This window comes from Sabethes cyaneus, chromosome 2 (genome assembly GCF_943734655.1).
Source record: "Sabethes cyaneus chromosome 2, idSabCyanKW18_F2, whole genome shotgun sequence".
NCBI lineage: Eukaryota > Metazoa > Arthropoda > Insecta > Diptera > Culicidae > Sabethes > Sabethes cyaneus.
The window spans coordinates 203,205,867-203,230,459 of NC_071354.1; the positions used below are offsets into that span (position 1 = coordinate 203,205,867).

The window sequence follows — 24,593 nt, forward strand, 5'->3', positions numbered from 1 at the left end:
ATGAAGGATGAAATTCTAGCGTCCGTGATGCCTGGTGCAAGAATCATCATTTTAGGGGCTCTTCCTCCTAATCATTTCCTCCACGGAGTTGTTCCAAATGGACCAAGGTTCAACGCACCATCCGTAAATGCTGCTACAGCACTTCGTTTCGCCGATTGCGAATAGAATCGTAGCAACCGGCCCTGCAATTGTCTTGTACTCTAACAGCGAAGTCTGTCGTATAAAACAGAAGGCCAAGTTTTGATAAAGGAATGTAGCTTTGCTTTGCTTTACATGCGCTAAACTAGAGATCTTAGCGAACTTCGAGAGCTTGTTACTAATCTTAAGCATCAACTTACATATTCGTTATTCCTGTATAACTGTAAAGTACACTGAAGAAGCCGTCGTAGCCGTAATACGTATCTGTCGTGATTAAAATTAATAGTGAATTTTAATTGTGAAAAAGATTTTAGATAATCTCACATCTAATTTCGATCATTCCAGTCCATTCTAACCATTCGTACGCACACACCATACAGGGTGTCGTGTACTGATAGTTTAATTGTCAAAACACTTGGGCGCAAACCGAGAGAGTGTAGGTTAGAGTCCCACTCAGTAACTGAACTACGCAATATATTTTTGGCCCCACATCGAAGTTTCGCAATATCGTCTACTAAACTTGGAGTCTCACTAAACGCTCCTCCACCTTCAGTAGAAAATGATTTACGTTGGACCGTGACAAAGTCAAAGGCAAGTAAAACAAAAGATATTTATTTCATTAAACTTCAATACCATAACCGTATGCTCGCACCTTGCGCTTAACTCCAGGCATAAGGTTCTGTACAACATCTGGCTGCAGCTTCTTCTGTACGGAAACCCACTTTTTCTTTCTGTCTATCTCAGATTTGACCTCCTTGGGATGCTTGTGTAGCGCCTGCTTCATAATTGCCCAGCCCAGGCCTTAGTTCCGGTGCATCGGGGAGGTTCTTGTCCTTGGGTACGAAAGAAACCGCGTTGGCTTCGTACCACTCTAAGACACCCTTTGAATATTGGCACGAAGCTAGATTTGGCCAGAAGTTTGTAGGGCTCTCGTGTTGGTTCAACAGAAGAACATTCTGTAGACACTTCTTGATGTATATCTGCCCGTTTACAGTCCCGATAGTCACGAACGGCACACTCCGTTTGCCGTATGAGCAGATCGCTATTTCTTGGCAAACTTTGAAAGTTTCTACTTCCTTATTTCCTCCGGAACCTCAAACTTGTGCTGGGCGGTGAAGAATAGCAGCCCCGGAAGTCAGTCTTGACGTAAGTCACATCATCCATGATGAGACAATGAGGCTTCGACAGCATTTGAGTGTACAGTTTCCGGGCCCGTGACTTTTCCACCGTATTTTGCCGTTCGTCACTATTTAGAGCCTTCTGCACTTTGCACTGAACTGAATACTGAACGAAGAACTTGGACAGATTCAACTTTTTGGCCACATCCCTGACCGAAGCATTGAGATTCAGCGTAAACGCTTCCACGACACGCTTGTGATCCTGATCACTAATAGAACATCCATTCTGACCGCGTTTTTTCTTCCGTTCGACGCTCAGAGTTTCGTAGTAACGTTTAACCACACGTCTCACAGTTCAGTGCACGATTCCGAGTTGTTTTCCGTTGTCCCGATAAGATAGTTGAGGATTTTCCAGGTGCTTGCGCAAAATTAGTTCGCGACGTTCCTTTTCGGGTGACGCCATTTTTTCCAATTCTCGAAAAACTGACAGCGAGAAAAATAAAGTGTAAACAATACACTCTAAACTACTTTTACCCAAATTTTGTACAGCGTTTCTTCTGTGGTGCAATTGGATGTGGGACACCCTTTATTCCTCTAAGACGCTTATAAAAACTTGTGCCTTCAACAAAGAGTACCTAAATGTTGTTCTAACAGCTACTTAGGCAATCAGCCCTATACGTAAACTGTAACGTAAAAATTCATTCCACGACACCCCAGTAAAAGAGTGCAATCAGTAACCAGTTTTAGCGTTCCTAATAGCTAATGTCTGTTTTAAATATGTTCGAAAAAATCAAACCACTTGACTGCTGGCTGAACGTCTATTTTGCATTCAGCAGCACATCGCTACTTACACTATAATGTCATGTCTCCAACCTTCCAGAGCATATCTTCTCTTCAAACTCCGTTCAAGCCGTTAAATCGTTGATTGGTCCTGCAGCAGCATCAGCAGCAGCAGCAGTCGCCGTTTTGACTTTCAAAACACGCTGAGTCGTTGATCCCGTCCGTCATCTATCCCTAGCCATCTGCTTTCCCACTCGATCGGGTAGCGTGCGCGTTGGATTACGCAGACCTCGCGCAAACAGGTCCATAATTTCGAACCTCCTAACAAGGGTATAAAAATTAATTGATTTAAACTCTGCCCGAGTCGGACGATGCGATTACAATTACGTAGCATGACTTTTCGTAACATATCTTTTCTGCTCTCGGGTTTTACTTGTGCCATTTTTTTCTCTGACCAAAAATAAGCAGGTATGTGAATTCAGCAAACGAACCCCAAGTAAACCGCATCAGAACTAAACCAAACTAGATTATTTTGAACCAAAAAAAAAATATACACAAGGAATGTTCCACACATGCAGGTGTCACCGAATGGTCCGTAAAATTTCACACCTGGAACCGTGTGTGGGTTGGTGATCACGCGAGTGTTCAAAATAGCTAATTTTGGCCAAAAATGTCGCTGCAAATCGTAGATTTGACAATCGATAATCGGCTGAAATTTGATAGCGTTTAAGAGGATGACCATCTGGTAGCTGGTAGGTGTTTAGTATTCTGAATGCTATCTAGTCACAAGGCTGAGTCATATTTAAATTTTTTAAATTCAGTACCATTCGGACTTTGATATTTCCGCTTCTAATCTGTTTGGCCAATGGAAAAATATTCCATCCAAATTGAACGTGTGAGCCTAACTCTAAGGCTACTTTTTAGGATCACTAGAACCATGATTTTTATCAAATCAAACAAATTTGAAATATAATTGAGACATAAAACTTTGAATGACTGTCTGATTCACACTTTTGAAACGGATTGTTTACCAGTCAAAGAAGATAATTGAACAATTGCTCCCTAGTCATGGTTTTCGAAGAAAAGAGCAGATTTTCCTTGAAGTATTCAGACTTCAAGTCTGAGTACCGTCGTACATTCACCTTTCTAGATTAGTTTCTTTATCAAAATGCGCAATTGATAATACCCCTACCAGACTACAGGCGAGACCTAGGTCGAGACAACTGCCGTAAAAGTTCTTTATGCACGTGTCAAATCACTGACGCTTTGCAGTCGGGCCCGCTAGATCCGTTGATCAGTTGCCACCTCATTCTAGCACGTCATTCGGTTCCATAATGTGGGCTGCTGAATCCGTCAAATTGGAGCTGATTGAGCTGAATTGAGGTTTATGTCTTTGAGGGCGAAGCGCGTCTAATTTAGCTCTAGCCACATACCAACGACGACGGTATCAGTGCGAAATACAAAATCATTTTCGCGGAAATATCTGGATTAGTCAATTTGTGCTAGACTGTCTGTCAGACTACTTAGCCGAAAAAATTTCAGCCCATCGAGACATGAAATCCTTGGAATGAATCAGTTCATGTCAATCGGAAGAATCAACAAACAAAGTTCAGTGTCCGGAGAATCGCAAATTGTCGACTGGACGGACGACGTTGCTGTGGTCGTTCGATTTCCCAGTGATCACTAACTACTGATCGTTTCTCGGAACCAGTGTCGGAGCCACTCGCGAAGTTTTCATTACTACTATTATTATTATTATATGTGTTTAGTTAATGCTAATTGCACAACACAGCGACCGTTAAAATGCAACAATCGGATCGTTTGTGAGAAACGGAAAGCAGTTGAGTTTACTTGGCTCGTTTAGAGCGATGTTTCAAGAACGAACGGTGAGCGCGAATGCAAAACTGACCTAAGCGTCAATGTTGCAGTTCGGATCTTGCGTTGTGGTAAACTTTTCAGAACTCGAAACTTTTTGAGTCAAAAGTAATAATGATTAGTAAAGTGATTTTCGATAAAAATGTAACTATTACTCGAATATTTTATCAACTGAAAGTTGAGTTATAAAATAGCCATTTGTTTTTATGTGTTTTTAGATCCCTATAGAAGCCGCTTTCAGCGTGATAATGCAATAAAAAGTTATCGAATCATATTGAAGTATTAAGCACTGTCAAGAGTGAACGAATCGGTCAATCACATATAAGCATGATTTTACTTCCCAGACTTGCTACGACGCGATTACGTTTGCTTCGATTCCAGAAAAAAGTGAGTGACAGAGTTTCTCCGTCCCAATATGTCAGGAATTACTTATTTCGATGAAACCTAGACCAAGTTGATGTCCTGAACGTAAACAATTTTGTAAACTCTCTTTTCTCTAAGGGAGATTTTACGTTTGAACATTGAATCTATCTAGGCTTCAGTTCGACACTCTCGGCTTTCTCCAGAAAGGAAGGGTGTTATCAATAGAGATGGACAATCCGCTCCTGATCCATGTAAAAGATCCGGATCGGTAAAAAGAATGACTGATTCGTGGATCTGTTCTTTTAAGACACGGACCTGTTCCCGTGGGACTTTCAGTGTTATGCGAATTTCATTAGGTTTTATTTCGCCCATGACAATTCTACCTAGAATTTTTTTTATATCTTGTCTAGGAGCTTTTCGCTCCCTTCACTCTATTTCAGGTTGCTGTCGCGAAGACAGACTAATGACGAGGCAGGATAAAACGAGGTTACAGACAATGCCGAATAGGCTATATCCGGCGGACGCATAGTGCCTCATGATGTCCGTCTTTTTCGTTTCGGGGTGAAACTGGCAGTACGAACAAAGCATCAAGCGTAATTTCTTGACTGTTTTCGCTAAGACTGATGCGAATCAACAGATAACGTTGGAACTTTTTTCTGTACGATTTTCACCTACGCTCGGCGATGCGTAGGTAGATTCGCCACCAGGTGGCCGGGTAATCGCATGAAAAGTTGCTCCTGGGCCTCCCAGTTGTCTGTGAGGTACAACGCTGGTTTAACAAGCGAATCGTCGCATGTTCGAATCTCCCCTGGGAAAGATGTTTGAGTCAAGAGCATCGCAGCAATAGCCTTGCAATTGTGCTGCACGCTAACAGTTGGCTAAAAAATCTGTCGAATAAAAACAGAAGTCACGCAGTCATCCCATTCCAAGAATACTCATTTCATAAGACTCTCTATCGATTCAACGATAGGATAAGCGCGCAACGGTTGATACTATTTTTTCGTGCTATTTCACGTCTAATTTCAAGTTTAATTTTAAGTCTAATTTCCAGTTCAGTTTTAAGCTTAATTTCCAATAAATTTTTAAGTCCAAGTTGAAGTCGTAGGGTAAGGAACGGATTAATCAGGTGTCACATATTTTAATCAGTTGAACATAATTAGAATTAACAAAAGGACGAATGTCGCAAGCGTAAACAAACCGAGTGAGGGTTGATTTTCCAATGCTGGTCCAGCAAAAAATAACTCTCACCCGTTTTGTTTGCATTTACGGTATTCGCCCTTTTGTTAATTCTATCTAGAATTGAGCTTAAAATGCAGTATTTTGTACATATTTTCAGAATCTTTTGATAAGAACATCATCTTCAATCACGTAGCCATAGATGTAAATTATACAAATACAGTTTACTGTATTTTCGACAAGAAATATCATAAACTAGTTGAGCCCGAATCTTACAATCCGGTAAATATAAATGTCTGCCAAGGAAACTGCGGATTACATTCCATTGACCAGTGTTTGCGTAGATGCTCATTCTTCGTATTATTTTTTGTTTGTTTGATTATAGTCACTTTAACAACTTGGGTCATTCGTTACTTCTGCGGGGTTGGAATTTGAACCCGGGTTCTCGGCATCCCAATTCTCCGGCAATCCCAATACACCGGGATTGATCACATTTTTGTATTAGTTATTTAAGCTTCATATTAAATTTATTTGCATCATGGTATGCGAAGATCTTATGTTTACAATAATAGCCTGAAACAGAAGCAACTAGTTTTTATGGTCGCATTGGGTTTTATTTAACTAAATAAAAATATAGTCTCTACTGAGTTGATTCTGTAGGTGGGCAAACGCAAAATGACTTTTTTTTGTGTGAGTGACTCTGAACCGTCCATTTTCTGCCGTAAACCGATTCAAATGAGCGGAACGTTGATGTCGCAACTAGCAATCGAGTCGCGCAGTGGAATCAAGTATAGCAGTTGAGTCGAGCAGTCTAGTCGAGCAGTTGAATCAAGCTGGTCAGTCAAGCAACTAAGTCGAGCAGTGCAGTCGAGCAGCTAAATCGAGTAGTCTAGTCGAGCAGTCGGGTCAAGTAGCAAGTCAAGCAGTAGAGTCGAGTAGTTCAGCCGAGCAGTTGAATTGAGCAGTTGAGTCGAGCAGGTAATCCGAGTAGTCTAAATGAGCAGATGAGTCAAGCTGCCGAATCGAGCAGATGAGTCAAGCTGCCGAATCGAGTAGTTGAGTCGAGTAGTTCAAACGAGCGGTTGTACCGAGTAATTGAATCGAGCAATCGAATCGAATAATTTTGTTGGGCAGTTGAGTCGAGCATTCGGGTCGACATTCGGGTTAAGTCAAGCAGTTGAATCGAGCAGCCGAGTCGAACAGTCCAGTCGAGCAATCAATTCGAGCAGTCTAGTTGACCAGTCCAGTCGAGCAGGCTAGTCGACCCGTTGAGCCATCGAGCAGTCCAGCAGTCAGCCAGTGAGAATAGAACTGATTGCTACGAAAGCATGACGTCCTATCAAGGAACTGTTCTTAGTTATCGATAAGCGTCTAATGACTTCCTGTCAGAGACCTGGTTTTGGATACAGACAATAAGCCTCTTATATATATATATATATATATATATATATATATATATATATATATATAAAAGAATAGAAATAGATTAAAAATTGTTTTCAAAAAAATTGAATTTATTTAGTTGCTGAAAAGAATCACCAGCTCGCTACTTTGACCATTCCTAACAGTATTTGTAAAAGTTAAGCACTCAATTTTAACATACCATATTGTGGCAGAAATTTGAGCGCTTGTGTCATTTGATGCCGTGGTCCACAGTGATAATTTGGGACAATTCAGTTAATTCAGGACTGCTTAAGAAAGGAACTTGGCGATTCGAATGCTTTTGGGCTGATTAAAATTAGTTCCAGCGCCTCAATTTTTAAAGCAAAAAAACAGATGTTTGGCTTAATAATAACGACTTTCAATGGTAACTGCTTGAAAAATTAACAAAAAGACTTGTATGCTGAAATCCCTCCCTTTGTCAACCCGTCGCTTATCTATACCTATAAAAATGGATTTCTGTCTGTCTGCCCGAATGTTCCTTATAGAATGGAAAACTACTGAACCGATCGGCGTGAAAATTTGCATATAGGGGTTTTGGGGCCAGGGAAGGTTCTTATGACGGTTAGAGACCCCTCCGCCCACTAAGACGGGGGGCTCCCATACAAATGAAACACAAATTTCTGCATAACTCGAGAACTAATCAAGCAAATGGAACAAACTTTTACATGGGGGTGTTTTTGGAGACAAGAATTTTTCCTATGGTGAATTGAGACTCCTCCTCACTTTAGGAGGGGGGGCGCTCCTATACAAATGAAATACAAGTTTCCTCATAACTCGAAAACTAATTAATCAAATGGAACCATATTTGGCATGCGGGTGTTTTTGGAGGCATGATTTTTTTCTATGATGAATTGAGACTCCTTGCCTTTTTAGGAGGGGGGGGGGCTCCCATACAAATGAAATACAATTTTCCTCATAACGCGAGAACTAATCAATCAAATGGAACCAAATTTAGCATGTGGGTGTTTTTGTAGACAATTTTTTTCTATGGTGAATTGAGACCCCTCCCCTCGTTAGGAGGGGAATAATGACCCCTGTCCCTTTTAAGAGGGGGGCTTCCATACAAACGAAATAAAAATTTCCTCATAACTCGAGAACTAATCAAGCAAATGGAACAAAATTTGACATGTGGGCGTTTTTGGAGACAAGAATTTTTTCTAAGGTGAATTGGGACCCCTCCCCACTTTAGGAGGGGGGGGGGAGCTCCTATTCAAATGAAATATAGATTTCCTCATAACTCGAGAACTAGTCAATCAAATGGAACCATATTTGGCATGTGGGTGTTTTTGGAGGCATGATTTTTTTCTATGATGAATTAGGACCCCGCTCCTTTTTTAGGAGGGGGACTCCCATACAAATGAAATACAAATTTCCTCATAACTTCAGAAGTAATCAAGCAAATGGAACCAAATTTGGCATGTGGGGGGTTTTGGAGGCAGGAATATTTTTAATGATGGTTTGAGACTCCTCACCGCTGTGGTCCCAGTAAACAATTTGGTATGTATATTTCGGTTGCAACTGAGAGATACGAAATCATATCCGCACGAAAAAGTTATATTTCACACCACATAAGAACATATACGTACCAAAGTGGAGGCAATATACGTGCAAAAATTTTGATAATTCTATCTTGCATCCTATACAACAATTTTTGGAACACGCAACTTAATAATCCTCAATATACGATTAAGATATAACTAAATGTTACAATCATCTATACTGCTTTACAATTCACAGCCATAAGTTAGATATGACGACACGCACGACCGCAAAACAACTTATTGTACACTTCGCCTTGACATACTCTAATCATTATGCAATTCCAATGTAAAACTGACATGCATACGACTTAATGTGCACTTTATATTACGATCTTGTGTTATCTGGGGTGGGGGATAAGAACTCTTATACAAATAAAACAGAAAAAATGTTCAAAATGTCCAAAGTCCAAAATGTAAACAATAACAAGAGAGGGTTCATTTTCCTATGCCAGTCCGGCAAGAAATAACTCTCACTCGGCTTGTTTACATTTTGGACTTGAGCCCTTTTCAATTGTTGGTCTTCAATTTCATCAAAGCCCTATTCATGCTGAAACGTCTGGCAAACTATGATACGTGGTGCCAGGTAATTGAAATATTTTCCGGATTTTCGAGTTATTTTGAGTGACATATAACATTATTGACTTTTGAGACACGTTTTATTACGCGGCGGATAAATAATTGATCAGCAAGCAAGGAGAAAACTGCATAATATAACTGGTTTTACAGTTCGCTGTATGAATGGTTCCTTAATGGCTTTAGGAAACAGACATCCCGTCAATCCATTGGTCAGAGCATGCTTTTGAAAGCTCAGGTGCTCCACCTTCTTTTTATGTCTCGGCACACCAGTGTTAGTAACACACTTTGCTTTGAGGTTTCCTGTAAATTGATTGCAATTCATGTATTCATGAATTCTTCTGGTCAGTAAAATTTATCGTTGAAAATTTTCATCTATATGTAAATACGAAAAATCTATTAACTTATGTAAAAATTGCTTGACGCTAAATTAAATTATTTGAAGGCTTGGTAAGGGAACGGTTTAGCAGTAAGAAAACCGTTATTATGGTTTATATAATCGACTTATTTCGATTCATGAATGAAATGTTCATAAATACATAGATGTATGAAAGTGTTATGATATGAATAGAGGAATAATTTACAAAGTGAAATGCGTGCAACTAAAATCGTAGGTATTTAATTTATTTGTTTTGGTAATAATCCGGATTGGGATTGCTTCAATCTTCAATTTAGCCTCTTTGTTGACCTCGAGGTGCGACGTCGTCTCATCTGTTCGAACCTCTATTGGTTAGACTGTTAGAATCAGTCAGGGTTCAGACCAGGGCTGACTTTCTCTTACTTTCGCTTTATACATGAATTATTTTTTCCGTATTGAAACTTTATAGTTTTGTTGTGACGCTTTTGTCGTTTTTGCCTACATCCGTGGGGTTCTTCTTTTACGCAAAACGCCAGCTGACGTCCACTTCTGCCTGACTGGCTGGCAGGCAGCATAAAGCGAAACTCCGGCGCTAAGTGAATGTTCGTTTCATGAAATAGATAATGTTTCAATTAAAAATATGAATAATAATAATAACGATAATCATTTCGTTTGTTTTTGTATTCAACATCTGTGCAAATGCATCGTTAATATTTACGATGGACTCAAGATGCACTTTGTGCAAAGTTAAATGGTGAAGAGAAAATTTTCCGGACGGTTCTATAATGTTACTTACCATCAAAACATTTTAAAAACTATAATTCAAAAATCTATTTCCGCAACTTTTAACTCGATTTTACTTAGAGTGCCTTTTCGTATCGTATTCACTGCCGGGGACTGGCGTGGGAGGCAGGAAAGTAATTTGAGCGCAAGGGCAGGTGCTGTGCTGACCAGGGGCAACCCATCAGGCAAGCATTCTCAATTAGCTTAGCGCCAGTCGTTCAACAAAGCTGCGAGAAAAAAAAAGATATGTGAAAACAGAAACGCTGATTGTAATATTTAATTTGAGCACTGGTATGTTTTTCCTCTTATGATTACGGTGACGAATTCACTTCTGGTTCGTCCAATAGGGCTCGAATCTATATGGCTATGTACTTCGTTGCAATTTCACTAGTTCTCAAATTGCAACGGGCTCTGGCGTTCCCCGTCAATCACTGCTCCCAGTTGAAATTGTTTTTATTTGCTTAATGCAATCAAAAGTTCAAGCTATTTTAACTATAATGTTGTTAAGTTTAAACTATAATATAACTAACATCTGCTGTAAAATAACAATATGGTAATGATTGCGAAAGACGCCTTTTGCAGCGAAATTGTTGCTTTTCTTCGCGAGAAGGGTGAAGTGAAACATGAGTTGAGTCATTTGAGCCCTCCCCTTTTAACTCTCATATACATTTGTGGTACACGTTTGTTGGCAAACTTCATCGTTTTGTTTTGATTTAAGAGTAAATTTGCATAAGCGCCGCCTGTCAGTCGCGCTGATGAACTAAACCGCGCCGTCAGTCATTAGCAGCAGCGCAGTAGCCAGTTTCGATCCGTGCCGTCTGCCGTGCCGTGGTGGATGGCGCATTCCGCGTACATATATTTGGAGCTGGGATTTGGCTTACTGCGAATTTCAAATCGCAACAGTTGAGTCGTTGCTGCGTTGCGGCTGGCAAATCCGATTCGATGATGGTCACTTGACGAGGGCTGTCTGGCGCCGCCTGTGGAAGTGAACAGTGAACCAGGGGGAGGGCGACGAGGACTGGATGGTGTGGATAGCGGAAGCTCAGAAAGAAGTGACTAGCAATTGCCGATTTAATATCTTCCTGAATTGTCTAATCGAGTCCGGTAACGATGGGTGGAGAGGTTTGTTTATCCGGTATCACCAGCAGTATAATCAGCGACTAGTAAAAAGTAAAAATCTCAGATCATTGAACTGTCAAAGTGTTTTTCGGAACAATAAAAATTAACTGTAAAGCAAATATAGCTCTTTTTGGATCTGTGAGGGAACATGGCTGTAGATGCTTAAAAAATAGCACCGAGTTCGGCAAAATTCTGCCGAAATCTCAACAGCCAAACGTTCTATATCAAGAATAGTTTCATATCCAATTATAGCACTAATTCCAAGTCGAATTTCGTGTTTAATATGATTTCAATTCAAACTTCAATTTCATGTCCAAATTCAATCAATTTTTAATTTTAAGCCTGAAATTAATTCAAATTTAAAGTTCAATTTCAATTTTAGTATCCCATTTTAAGTCCAATTTTAGGTCCAATTTTATGTTCAATTTAATTCCAATTTCCACTTGGATTTCTAGCCCATTTTCACGTCTAATTTCAAGCTCATTTTCAAGCATAATTTCAAATATAATTTGCCATTTTACATACGGTTTGAAGTCCAGTTTTAAGTGAAATTTCAAGCCTGATTAAGGTCCAGTTTTAAGTCTAATTAGATGTCCCAATTTAGCCCTTAAATGCGCAATGTTGCTTTAAAAAAACATGGTGAAAAACATCCCCAAAGTAAATTATGTTTACCGTCTTTAGATAAGTAAGTTTTCTTTTTAAATAAATTTTTTCAGTGTGCGCATTTAAGGGTTAAGGACAAATTCAAGTCTAAATTCCTATTTTTACTCCGATGTAAAGTCTAATTTATTGTTGCCCTGTTTTAAGTCCGAATTCAAATCTAATTTAATTCCAATTACTGGTTTCAAGTCCCATTTCAAGCTCACCAAATGCAAAGTGCATTTTCAAGTCTGTTGTCCCATTTTTCGAGCAACATGTGAAAAGGGCATACGTCCAAATGAGAGATTCTCTTCGTGTCTTCTGTGCCACGCTTATCACGGCAACATAAGTGCATTTCAATTCAATTTTTCTCGATCAATAGCTAGCTAATTACGCAAGCAATCGTGTAATGCACAATTAAATGGTGCACAATTAAAGCATCACCACCGTGATAAGCGGGAGAGAGCAGACAGGAAGAGGATCTGTCATTGGCATATAAGTCCTTTTCAAATGTTGCTCGAGGTTTTATGTCCAACTTTAAGCCTAATTAAATTTCCCATTTTAAGGCCAGTTTTAAGTTTTATTTAAATCTAATTTCATCTCCAAATTGAAATCCAATACCATGTTTAATCCATTTTCAGGATTAATTTCAAGTTAAATTTTATATCCGATATCAAGGCCAATTTATAGTCTAATTTCACGTGCAATTTAAGCCCAATTTACTGTCCCATTTTGAGTTTAATTTATTTTCAATTTTTACCCCTGATCTTGAGTTCAATTTCAAGTGAAATTTCAAGTCCAATTAAATGTCGTATTTTTAGGGCAAATTCGAGTCTAACTTAATTCTTATTTTAGCTCTGAAGAGAAGTCCAACTTCACTTCCAACTCAATGTCCCATTTTAAGTCCCACTTTATGTCTTTTGTAATTCCTATTTTGCCGCTGATTTCAGTTTTCAATTTTGAAGACCAATTTAAACAATAGTTTATTTTATGGTCAACTCCAATTTCATGTCTAACTTCAGTAAGAATATCAAATTCAATCTAACTCCAAATTTCATGCCCAATTGCATGTCTGATACATTTTCAGGTTCAATTTCAAATCCAATTTTATGTCCGATTTCAAGTCCAATTTCAAGTCTGGTTTCAAGTGCAATTTCAAACCCAATTTAAATAAGTTCAATATCAAGTTCAATTTCATGTTTCATTTGAAATCCAATTCCTATTTTAATTTAATTCCAATTCACGTGCGACTTAAAATCCTATTCCAAATCCGTCTTGATTCTAATTGTGAGTTACAATTTTAAGTCTAATTTCAATTTAAAGTGCAAGTTTCAGTTAAAACGTCAGGTCCATATTCAAGTTTAAATTCAAACGGAAATTCCCTTCTAATGTCAAGTCTAGTCCAATTGTAAGTTCACTCTCATGTCCAATTTGTAGTCCACGGGTAGACCCAGACAAGTGGACAAATTTCCCACCATTTCTAAAAAATTTCATGCAAAAAAGTCTTCACGGCGGAATGCAAAACTCCGGAGTTTTTAACTTATTCAGTTGGTATTTTTGCAATAAGTAAATCAATTGAGATCTTACTATGACTTGATAACTTTCTGGCCAAAATATGCTTTTGAAACTTAAGTGTCCTACCTTCTGCTTTTGTCTGGGCACACCAGTACCTAACAGTGAGCATGAGTTTGTTTGTATGTTCCACCATAACTCCAGAACGCCTTGACCAATCTCCACCAAACTTGGCACACATATCCCTTGATATAAGGGAATGAGCACTGGGGGTTGATAACAGGAGGAGAGGGGGGTGTTTGTAACAGGGGCAGGAGGCCATAACTCCGAAATGCCTTCACCAAACTTAGCGCACATATTCCTGGGGGGTTGATAAGAGGGGGGGGGGTGTTCGTAACAGGGGGAGAGGTCATAACTCCGAAATGCCTGGACGGTTCTTCATCAAACTTGGCATTCATGTTCCTTGCCATACGGAAATCAGAATTCAAGGGGTTGACAACAGGGAAGGGGGTTCATACCAGGGTTTAGGGGTCGTAACAGGAGGGGGAGGTCCTAACTCCGAAACGCCTGGACGCTTCTTTATCAAACTTGGTACATATGTTCCTTGACATAAAGGACTCAGAACTTAAGAGGTTGACAAAAAGGGGGGGGGGGGGGTTATAACAGGGGAGGAGGCCCTAACTCCGAAACGCCTGGATGGTTCTTCATCAAACTTGGCACACTTGACATAAGGGAATCAGCACTGGAAGGTTGCCAAAAGGGGGGACCCTAACAAGGGGCTCAATAAAATGGGATACGTTTCTCTTGCATTTAAACCGATTGCAATTGTGCAAATAACTTTGAGAAAAGAGGGGGTTCCACCGAAGAGGAATATATGATAAAAAAAGTTTCCATTATACACTCAAAAAAATTTCACGTCGAAATCATAGGAAAAGTTATGTGAATATTTTCCATCCAGCTTTTCCTGTAATTTTTACGTGATTTTCAGATAGTTCGCACGCATACTAATGCGTTAACGTGAAAATCAGATAGATGTTATTATTTTTCCAATAACAATCACCTGAAAGTCACGTAACTCCCTGTAAAGAAATTTACGTGATTTTTCACGTGGAAAGAACGTGTGGATTATTTTGAGTGTAGTGATTTTCATAGAGCAAACCAATGCATAATTAGCTACGTGACAGAAGAGGGAGCTGACTGGGAAAGAATCGACAAGTAGGGGGACGAAGAACGTGAGTATGAATGTATGTTTCGCCATAGCTCAGGAACTTCTGGACTGTTCTTCATTAAACGTCGTTTGTCAAACACATGTATTTTGCCATAAAAGAATCAGAGCAGGAGGGTTGACAAAAGAGGGAGATGGTTTCTTACAAGGGGAAAGAAAGGTTCAAATGGGTAAAGGGGCGCGTTTCTCTTGCAATTGGAATGATAGCAGTTGTACAAGTTGCTGGATTTCTGAGAGGGGGGATAGGGTGGCCATTAACAAAGGGAAGGTTCAAAAACGGTTTTTTTGTCGATTTATAGGGATTACCGGGAAGAAGTCAGATTTACATGTGGCTGGGAGACAAAATGAGGGAAACTGACAAAGAGAGTAAAAACGTCACATTTACACATTAAAATGAAAAAAAGGGTTTTTTGCATTATGAGAATTTTTGTTACAATAACAGATGTACAAGTGACTGAGAGGCAAAGGGGCCCCTAGTAAGATCGGGTAATCAGCTAGTATTTCATATTCAAAAGCGTTTTTATTAATGCCGAAATGCGCTCAGATATTCAGCAAATGTTACGAATTGGGTTGGAAAACTTGTATCGAATAAATAGAGTTCCCTTGTTTCCCTAATTCACGAATATTGTCTAGGTTGTCGCTTCATAGGTGGAAAATAGATCTTCCGCCCTACGTCCGACGATATCTTTAAGAGAGTTTTCTTCAATGCCATGTCCGTTTGTTCGTTGGTTAACCATTGACCGTTTTAAGTAAACATTTGCTTTCAATTTGGGGATGAAATCTCTCGGGAAATTATGCGAACCAGCTGTTTTGAATTCAATATGCATTTGACGTATGTTATGGATCGAAAAACTAAAAAAACTATTCGTATTCAATGTGACCCATCTTCACTCTTTTTTAGAAAATTCAAAATGAGCATTTCCATTCTCACCCTAATAACGATCATCATCCCTCGTTCAAAACCTTCTCAAATATGCTAACTGGAAGGTCAACCTTTAGAGCAGCACGTCACTCATAACTAAGCGACATTGAATTGCCGCCAGATGAAATCAGTATTTCTGTCACAAAACGTTAGTGTGCTTTCATTTATCTTGTCCTGATACTAAGAGCTACTAATCGACCGTCTGACAGCGCTCGTGCAGCAATTAGAAAGGCTTACCGTCTGCCTACCCTGCCTGCCGGCCTGCCTGCTAGACAAGAGCATCAAATTCAATCCATAACCACAGCTTTACTGAGCTTGCTGCATTGACTGCTAATTTGTGCACTAACCGCAGTCCGCAGGAGGGTGGTTCAGTTAGGGCAGCCTGCAGGCAGGCAGAATAAATGTCTGATAGCGATCGTGTGTTTGAATTGAACACACGTCAGACACTTGGCTGGCTTCGAGGTTGTTCAATTAATAATTGTCGGCTGAGGCTTTTGCTTCGTCGGCTTCCGATCATCGATGCAATAAATTAGTTATATTTCCTAATAAAGGTGTAGCATTGCAATTAATGTTAGTTCACACCTCGTGGCATGTGATTAATTCGAGCTGATTGAAGCGGCCGTTTACAAACTGCACGGTCGTTCGTTAGAATAAATAGACGTTGACTAAGAACTACGGATTTCGAGGGGGTAAGGAATGGTTAGATTTTTACCAAACAGATTCACACCGGCCATCATCCACTCGATGGGCGGTCGGTCGGCTAGCTTTAATGGGATTATTATTTAATAATATTAATAAACAATGCAATAACAGCAACGGTAAACAAATAAAGCACCCTTCTCGAGGATCGGTTCGGATCGGATCGTGGCGCGTACGAGATGATTGTGTGCGTGTGTCTGCTGCCAACCGCGCGCCCGGGCTTTCGATGGTGTCCGACTGGCCGGCAGATAGCAAGCAAAGCATCACTGACTCTATGTATGCTGTTGCTGTACAGTTTGAGACAGAACGACAAAGATGGAGCTTCGCATTGGCCCCGCTAAGCGCATCGTCGTTCGTCGTCCGTCGGTAGGGACGACACGGCAGGCAAGCCGGCAATGGGTGATTGGGTGTAGGAGGTAGAAATTAGCAATGTTGTTGAAGCGCTGATCGATAAGCTGCCCGCGGACAGAGAAGTAATTTGCAAACACTAATGAAAATTGGCGCCACCATTATCGTTTCGTTGGCAATTCCTGAGACGATTTTTTGCACTTATGATGATTTATTTATACACATTTCAGACATTCTTTCGTTTATTTTTTTTATGACTAAGTTGCCCTGAGCTGAGTCTGAGTGGCATTAGAAAGCATGAAATACAATAGTGTCGGTATCGGTAAAATGACCAAAGTAAATAAACTATAAAATGAAAGTTCTGCTCAGAGTGGTCGTTGCAATTTCCTGAATACGCCAATGGCCGGCTGCTCGTAGATGGTGCTGGCCGAGATATTTATTTATTGAGCCACCTGGACTGTTATGCTCGTGATATTTTGTTGAAGCCGTTTTTACGAATGCAGCTCGTCCGTCGTCTGGCATCAATAATTGAGCAGCACCCCTGCCGGCAGTTTGAGTGATGGTGATCTTTGTCGATCGTAATAAATGAAAACGTTTGGTCTAATAGAGTCGTTTCAGTTAACAGTGATCGCTGTATTTTATGTCTGTCTGTGTATGCAAAAACACGCGCGATGCGAGATAAAATATAACCGTTCAAATACTGTAGATTAAAGCCGTAGCAATTGGCGTTAATTGGACTTTTATTGTTCCGCTCGTTATCTTTCAGATCTCGGAATGCACTGCAAAGGGTGGTGAATGCGACGAAAGTAAGGGGCGCCCGGTGTGCGGCACCGACAACCAAACCTATCCGACGAGGTGTCACCTAATTAGGGCGCAGTGCAGTGGCCATCAGGTGAGCCTGAAGCATCGGGGGACCTGCAAGGGTGCGTGTTTCTGTTAACGGTTCACGCTTATGGACGCACGTGTGACGGGTTTTCCTTTCTACTTGCAGATGTGTGCCTTGCCTCCCGCACATACGCCCTCCAGCATCGGTCCAGTTCGGCGTACGGGGTTAAATTCGTACCGCGCTGCCGCGAGGATGGAACCTACGCTCCAGTCCAGTGCCTGGAGAGTGTCGGCTGCTGGTGTGTCAACAGTCAAGGTAAACCACTGCCCAATACGACGGTACAGCACGGGAAACCGGTTTGTGTGAAGAAGGGTAAATCGAACCAACGCCGATCTTCGCCGAGAAATCCGGTTAGGAATAAACGCAGTAAGTATCCACACATTTTTGTCATCAGAGGGGAGATTCCATACCGGAGGGAGGCGTATGTCTGAGTCGTCGAAAAATATTTGTCAATCCGATAATTTATGACGCATCGATTAGGCGGCCCTTCGCTTTGGGCCTCGATCGCCGTGCGATTAACGAAGCTTTTCATAAATTTTGAATGAATTAGACTTAGGGATGATGTTCAATAGATCTCATTAGATATTATAGAAATCAACTTCCTCAAAGTGAGTTGAAAGTTTTTTTTGTTACAGACAAAGAATTGCGATTACGGTATCTAGTCTTGAGTTATTTATTCAGAATAGTGTAAAAATTAGGAAAAATGTCTTAAAAAATATATTAATAAAATTAAAAAACATTCAGCTCTCACCTCCCTAGGCTTTTCAAATTCTATTTGTCGATCGAAAAGTAAATAAAACTACCAGTATGAATTAATGACGATGGCACTGACAGTTTATAACGCATTATACTTATCTGTTTTGTTCTGTTGCTTGCGGATTCATGTTTCATCTATCGATTCTCACTGAATATGATATTATAAACCTTGATTTTTTCTAATCTTGTGTACTTGTACCATTTCGAAAAATTTAAAAGCCATATTTTTGGTGTTTTCAATTTCTGTTATCTATCGGTTGTATACAAGCGGTATGGTGCAAGCTTCTGACGAACGTTCTTCATGAGGTCCAGCACAAACTTCTTAGCGACAAGGTTTGCCATTTTTTTTCGTTTAAGTGGTTTGTTATCCCAAAACAAAACCTGTAAAAAGAGGTCTCTTCATTTTTATCGTACTTTTTTGGCCTTTTCAGTCTTTTACGGAAATTAGAACTGGCTTTTTCAATTCACTCCGACTGAGACAACTCTATCCTTGAAAAGGACTAAAATAAATAGTCGAAACGTCGGAGTGAATTGAAAAAGCCAGTTCTAATTTCCGTAAAAGACTGAAAAGGCCAAAAAAGTACGATAAAAATTACGAAACTAACAGTCGACAACGTCTAAAGAGGTCTCTTCAGTTTACTCAGTTATGGGCTACCGGTCTCCAACTCTCCAACATCGAGTACTCTCCGCCAGATCTCGCTCCATCTGGTCTAACTATGTTGTTCGCTGCGCTCCTGGTCGTCTTGTTCCTACCGGATTTGAGGCAAACACCATATTTTTCCGACTGTCTTGCAACATGCCCTACCCATCGTATCCGTCCAGCTTTAGCCATCATTTGGATACTGGATTCCCCATAGAGCTGTGCGAGTTTATGGTTCATCCTTCGCCTCCATACTCCGTTCTCCTGTATGTCGCCGAAGATCGTTTTTAGCACTCGTCGTTCGAAAACTCCGAACACTCGCAGCTCGCAGGTCCTCCTCGAGCATTGTCTATGTTTCATTCCCGTAGAGAACAACCGGTCTAATAAGCGTCTTGTACAGGTTGCACTTTGTACGGGGACTTAGTCTACTCGACCGCAATTGCTTGTGAAGGCCATAGTAAGCACGACTTCCGCTGATAATACGCCTCCGAATCTCACGGCTGGTATCATTGTCCGCCGTTACCAGTGAGCCAAAGTAGACAAATTCGTCAACTTTCTCAAACTCTTCGCCGTCGATCAACATACTACTGCCCAAGCGGCGTCGTTCGGCCTCGGCTCCGCTGGCCAGCATGTACTTTGTTTTAGACGCATTTACCTTTTACGCAATCTTTTCTGTTCTGATGCGCTGTTCAGCCACCACCACAGATGTTCTACCAATAATATCCATGTCATCGGCAAAGCAGACGGATTGACTAGATTTGTTAAATATCGTGTGTTGCGTGTTTATATCCACTCAGTTCATAACACCTTGTAGCGCTATGTTGAACAGCAGGCATGAGAGGCCATCACCTTGACGAAGCCCTCTGTGTGATTCAAATGAACTTGACAATCCACCCGAAATCCGAACACAGCACTCAGAACACAGATTTAATCAATTTAATCAGCTTCCTGGGAAAGCTGTTCTCGTCCATGATTTTCCATAGCTCTTTCCGGTCGATGGTATCATATGCGGCTTTGAAGTTCACGAACAAATGGTGCGTAGGTGCGAGGATCTACCGCAATGTAAATATTTGATCCGTTGCAGACCGACCTTCTACGAAGCCGGCTTGATAAGCTTCCATCAAATATGTACTCAATTGGTGATAGTCGGCGGAAAATGATATGGAACAACACTTTGTAGGTGGCATTGAGAACGGTGATCGCTCAATGGTCCTCACTGTCCACCTTGTTGTCTTTTTTATAAATCGGGCAGATAACCCCATCTTTTCACTCCTCCCAAATTCTAACAATTAACCGGTGCATATAAATGACCAGCTTTTCTGATCCCATGGTCTCCGCTCTGATGCCATGTTTTCCAGCTGATTTATTGTTCTTTAGTTGCATGATGGCCTGGTTATCTTCACTTATCATTGGGGCTGGCACCTCTTCCACGTTTTTTGCACCGTCGAAATCGCTTTCCCAGCCGCCATGCTTCTTTGACTGGGCGTCGTTCAGGTGTTCAACGAAGTGCTACTTTCACCTATCGGTTACCTCACGATTGTCCGTCAGAATACTGCTAATTTTATTCCGACACATTTCTGCACGCGGCACAAAACCTTTGCGGGATCCAATCAGTTTCGCGAAAGTTCTACTTTCGCGTTTCCTGAGAACGATGCAGCCGTTCCAACTCTGCATATTCTTGCTCTTCCAGGTAGCGCCTTTTCTCCCGAAAGATTTGGTTTCGCTGCATCTTCTTCTGTTTGTGTCTTTCCATGCATCACCCTCCTACATTTATCGTCAAACCAATCGTTCTGCTGATTCCGTGCCACATGCCCGATGGAGCTCTCCGCTACACTGCTGACGGCAGTTTTGATGGTATTCCAACAGCCTTCGAGAGGGGTTTCGTCCAGCTCGTCCTTTTCCGGTAGCCCAGCTTCGAGTGGATGCGCGTAGTTTGCGGCGATATCTAGCTGCTTCAGCCGCGCGAAATCGAACCGAGGCTGGCGTCGGTACCGAATGTTGTTCACAACGTAGAGTTTTGGGCGCATCTTAACCATCACTAGGTAGTGGTCCGAGTCAACGTTAGCGCTTCGATAGGATCTGACGTCAAAAATGTCTGAGAAGTGCCGACTGTCGATCAAAACGTAGTTGGTCTGTGGTTCTGTCTGATTTGGTGACCTCCAGGTCTACTTGCGTAGGATGTTGTGTTGGAAAACGGTACTACGTACGGCCATGTTATTGAAGGCGGCAAAGTCGATAAGTCTTAGGCTCATTTCATTGGTCAGCTGGTTAGCTGAACCCTCCAATCGCCGGTTTGTATTCCTCCTCCTGGCCGACCTGAATATTGAGATCCCCTATGATGGTCTTGACATCATGTTTTGGGCAGCGGCCGTATTCACTCTCCAACAGCGCGTAGAATTCATCGTAATCGTCATCGGTACTTCTGAGGTGAGGGCTGTGCACGTTGCAAGCAAAGCCATGGGTATGAACGTTCTTCAGAACTTGACCATTATTTATCGACAAACTTCGCAGCAGCCCAGGTAACCAATAAGCATTACCAATGCTATTTATATGCAAGTCAATAAGCATCTAAGTCACTTTAATTGCCACTTAAATGCTACTTTGGCAAAATATGCGGCTACTTTACTGCTAACCCTCTTATAATGCTGTCAATGCTTGTTACCAGCTGATTACCGACAAGAAGATTTAAAACAGAATTTCACATGCCAATTTACAACGGTTACGCACTCCAAAAGCTAATATACAGCAACGTGCTGTATAAAACACCAGATATGGTAATAAGCGATTGATTTACTGCTTATGATAATGCTTATTGGTTACCTGGGCGGTGATTAGCGTACAGGAAAATTACGGGGTTAGCGCAAATATCCTATTAACCCTGTAGTTGCACCGCCCAGTCGGAATTTGAACATACGACGACTGGCTTGTTAGGCTTTTATTGAAGAACCGGCCCTTGTTTCTCAACCTGCACATTTGAGGATTGATTGGCCACCACCCAATCACCCGTTTCCGCATCTCGCCCATCACTATGACAGCTGTACCCTACTCGTGTGTGTTGCCGCAGCGTTGCTAGATGGTATGTCGATCTTTGAACGTACGTACCTTTAAGTTCTTCCAGCACATCTCCTTCTCGGCCTCACGCTCTGGAATGCCATGTACGATGGGGTGCTGAGGTTCGTACTACCCACTGGGGTCGAGATCACTGTTTTATTAGATGCTTTTAACCACACCGATTCGATTGACGTTTATTTTTGATCACTTTTGGGCTTTTTCGAAGGTTTCCCTTAATGGTGATCCCAAGTTCTTGGGATCGGTGAATATCTCATGAGAGCGGCTTTAAAAAATTAACCTCGGTTCTTCGGACGTACCCGAAGATAACAGAAAGTTTGGTTCGTGAATCGTAAGTTATCGAAACATCAACTTAGTGATCAAACGAACCGTGAACCACAGACAAACAGACATAACTCTTGGAAGAAAAATCAACAAAAATTATCGTACCTCCCATTTAGCCTGAACACCAGCACCATCTATGATAGCCATTCCTAAATAGCAAATAGCAATCCCTCGAAGTAGCAAGTATTTTTATGGGGAATTCTCCTTTTTTCGTCGAAAAGCGCCACTTTGACCAAAACGGATGTATTCCCAACTAAGCCCAAATTTGAAATGACGGTTTAATCGGTAGGGAGAATGGAAAAAGTGTATTATGTCTGCATGTATGTGCGTGAACCATGAACGGCGTATTTGAATCGGTTTGTAGCAGAAAATGAACGGTTCAGCGCCACTTACTAAAAAGAGCCGTTGCTCATACAGTAAAAAGTTGCAAATAAGTTTCCAATTTTTTCCTGATACAAGTTTTATAGGCGCAAAAATGTAACCAATTTTCATAACATTTTTCTGTTCCTATACTTGTAAAGTGCACTCCAGTATAAAAACCAAAGACGCAATCCTTTATAAAGAGTATTTCCCCTTTTTACCTTTGTTATACTATAACAAAGGTTTAGGAATTGGTCGAAAAACACGAAATTGATCCGAGGCCCGGAGGGCCGAGCCACATATACCAATCGACAGGGTTCGACGAACTGAGCAATGTCTGTGTGTGTGTGTGTGTGTGTATGTGTGTATGTATGTGCGGGGCGCAACTTTTCTATCGCCTGTTTCTCGGAGATGGCTGAACCGATTTGTTCGCTATTACTTTTGTTTGAAAGGTATTATTGCCTAGTATATCACTATTGAATTGTTTCGAGGTCCGACATTTCGTTTAAAAGTTATAAGTAAAAAAGTAAAAATTACGTGACACGATTTTCTCCGGACCCAAATGACCGATTTCAACGATCTTGGTATCGAATGAAAGCTCTTGTTAACACTAAATTTTTCGGATAAATTTTATTGAAAACAAACAATCAGTTTAAAAGTTATGCTTAAAAAACCTGTTTTGACAAGGTAATAATTATCGCCTGTTTCTTAGAAATGACTAAACCGATTTAGACGCCATTAGTCTCATTTGACAGGTAACATAACCTAATAGATCACTATTGATTTGTTTTTTGATTTGACGTTTAATTTGAAAGTTATGATTAATTGAATACAACACATTAAAATTTACAATAAGTTATAACGATTTCATCAAGCATGATTTATCTAGTTTGAATTATTTTGGCTTCAAATTAGAGATTTTAACGCTACAAATATATCTGCAAAATTTCAGAAGAATCGGTTTTGCCGATCAAAAGATATTAACCCTCAAACACTCGCACCAACTTTTGTAATTCGGTTACTCGCGCGCACAATGGCCCAAAGCCAAAAAGACATGCGCATTAGAATTTTGACTGGGAAAACTTGGTTTTAGGTTTATGGAACCTTTGGAAGAATTTCTTGAAATTGAAAGTTCTATCGTCTGGTGCAATTTAAATTTTGATTAATCTCCCTAAAAGTGAAATAAACAAAATATTTTTCTTCAGTTTCAATATAACACATTGATGTGTTCTGCAAAGTTTTAGAACATATTATTACAAGAAATTTTGTTGAATACAGTAACCTTCTATCTATTAAGCGAAGAGAGAAAAATCTTTTTCATTGTATATGAATTTGTAAGATCAGTTTTTTCTATTTTAGCTCTTTTTGTAATTGTTGTATTCCTTTTTCATGTATTACAAAATTATATAAATAGTAAAAATACACAACTTTGATGAATATAGTATACCTTATGTTTGTTTGTTTAGGTACTGTAGAACTTTGATTAAAAAAAATGCCTTAATTTTGACCCCGAATGACTCGACTACCAACAGATACATTTTAACCGTTATGTGTTCGACAGGGTACCCGGGTACCTTTTCAGATTTCAAAGTAAGAAATTTTAAAGTTTTCTTCGACCCAGGATACTGAAACTCCGTGACATCTCAGAACTCGCTAAATTACAACTTTTTATAAAATAAGTTTTCATGTAGCATTTAAGGGGGAGGAAAGGGAGGGCTTCGAAATTTTTTACCCTTTAAGTGCTCGACAAGGGTACCCGGGTACCCACAAATTGAAATGCTTGTAACTTTGGCAATATTTGACCGATTTGGACCAACTTACCACCTAAAGATTCAGAAACTTATCCACTTTCAGTGGGGTTACAACAGAACCGGAAGTGGTTTATCTGGTTTCCGGAAATCCGGTATTCCGAGGATGTGTTCCGGAATTAAAGCTAAAAATTGCTG

General features: G+C 40.5%; 1 protein-coding gene across 2 annotated transcripts in view; it reads left to right on the forward strand.

Moving 5' to 3' along the window:
- LOC128733689 (SPARC-related modular calcium-binding protein 2) overlaps positions 1–24,593 on the forward strand; it is a 68,651-nt gene that overhangs the window by 28,202 nt on the left and 15,856 nt on the right. For both annotated transcript variants that reach the window (XM_053827451.1, XM_053827452.1), the window contains exons 2-3: positions 17,379–17,535; positions 17,604–17,864. In XM_053827451.1, coding sequence (XP_053683426.1) covers positions 17,379–17,535; positions 17,604–17,864 — 418 coding nt within the window. The remainder of the gene's footprint in view (positions 1–17,378; positions 17,536–17,603; positions 17,865–24,593) is intronic.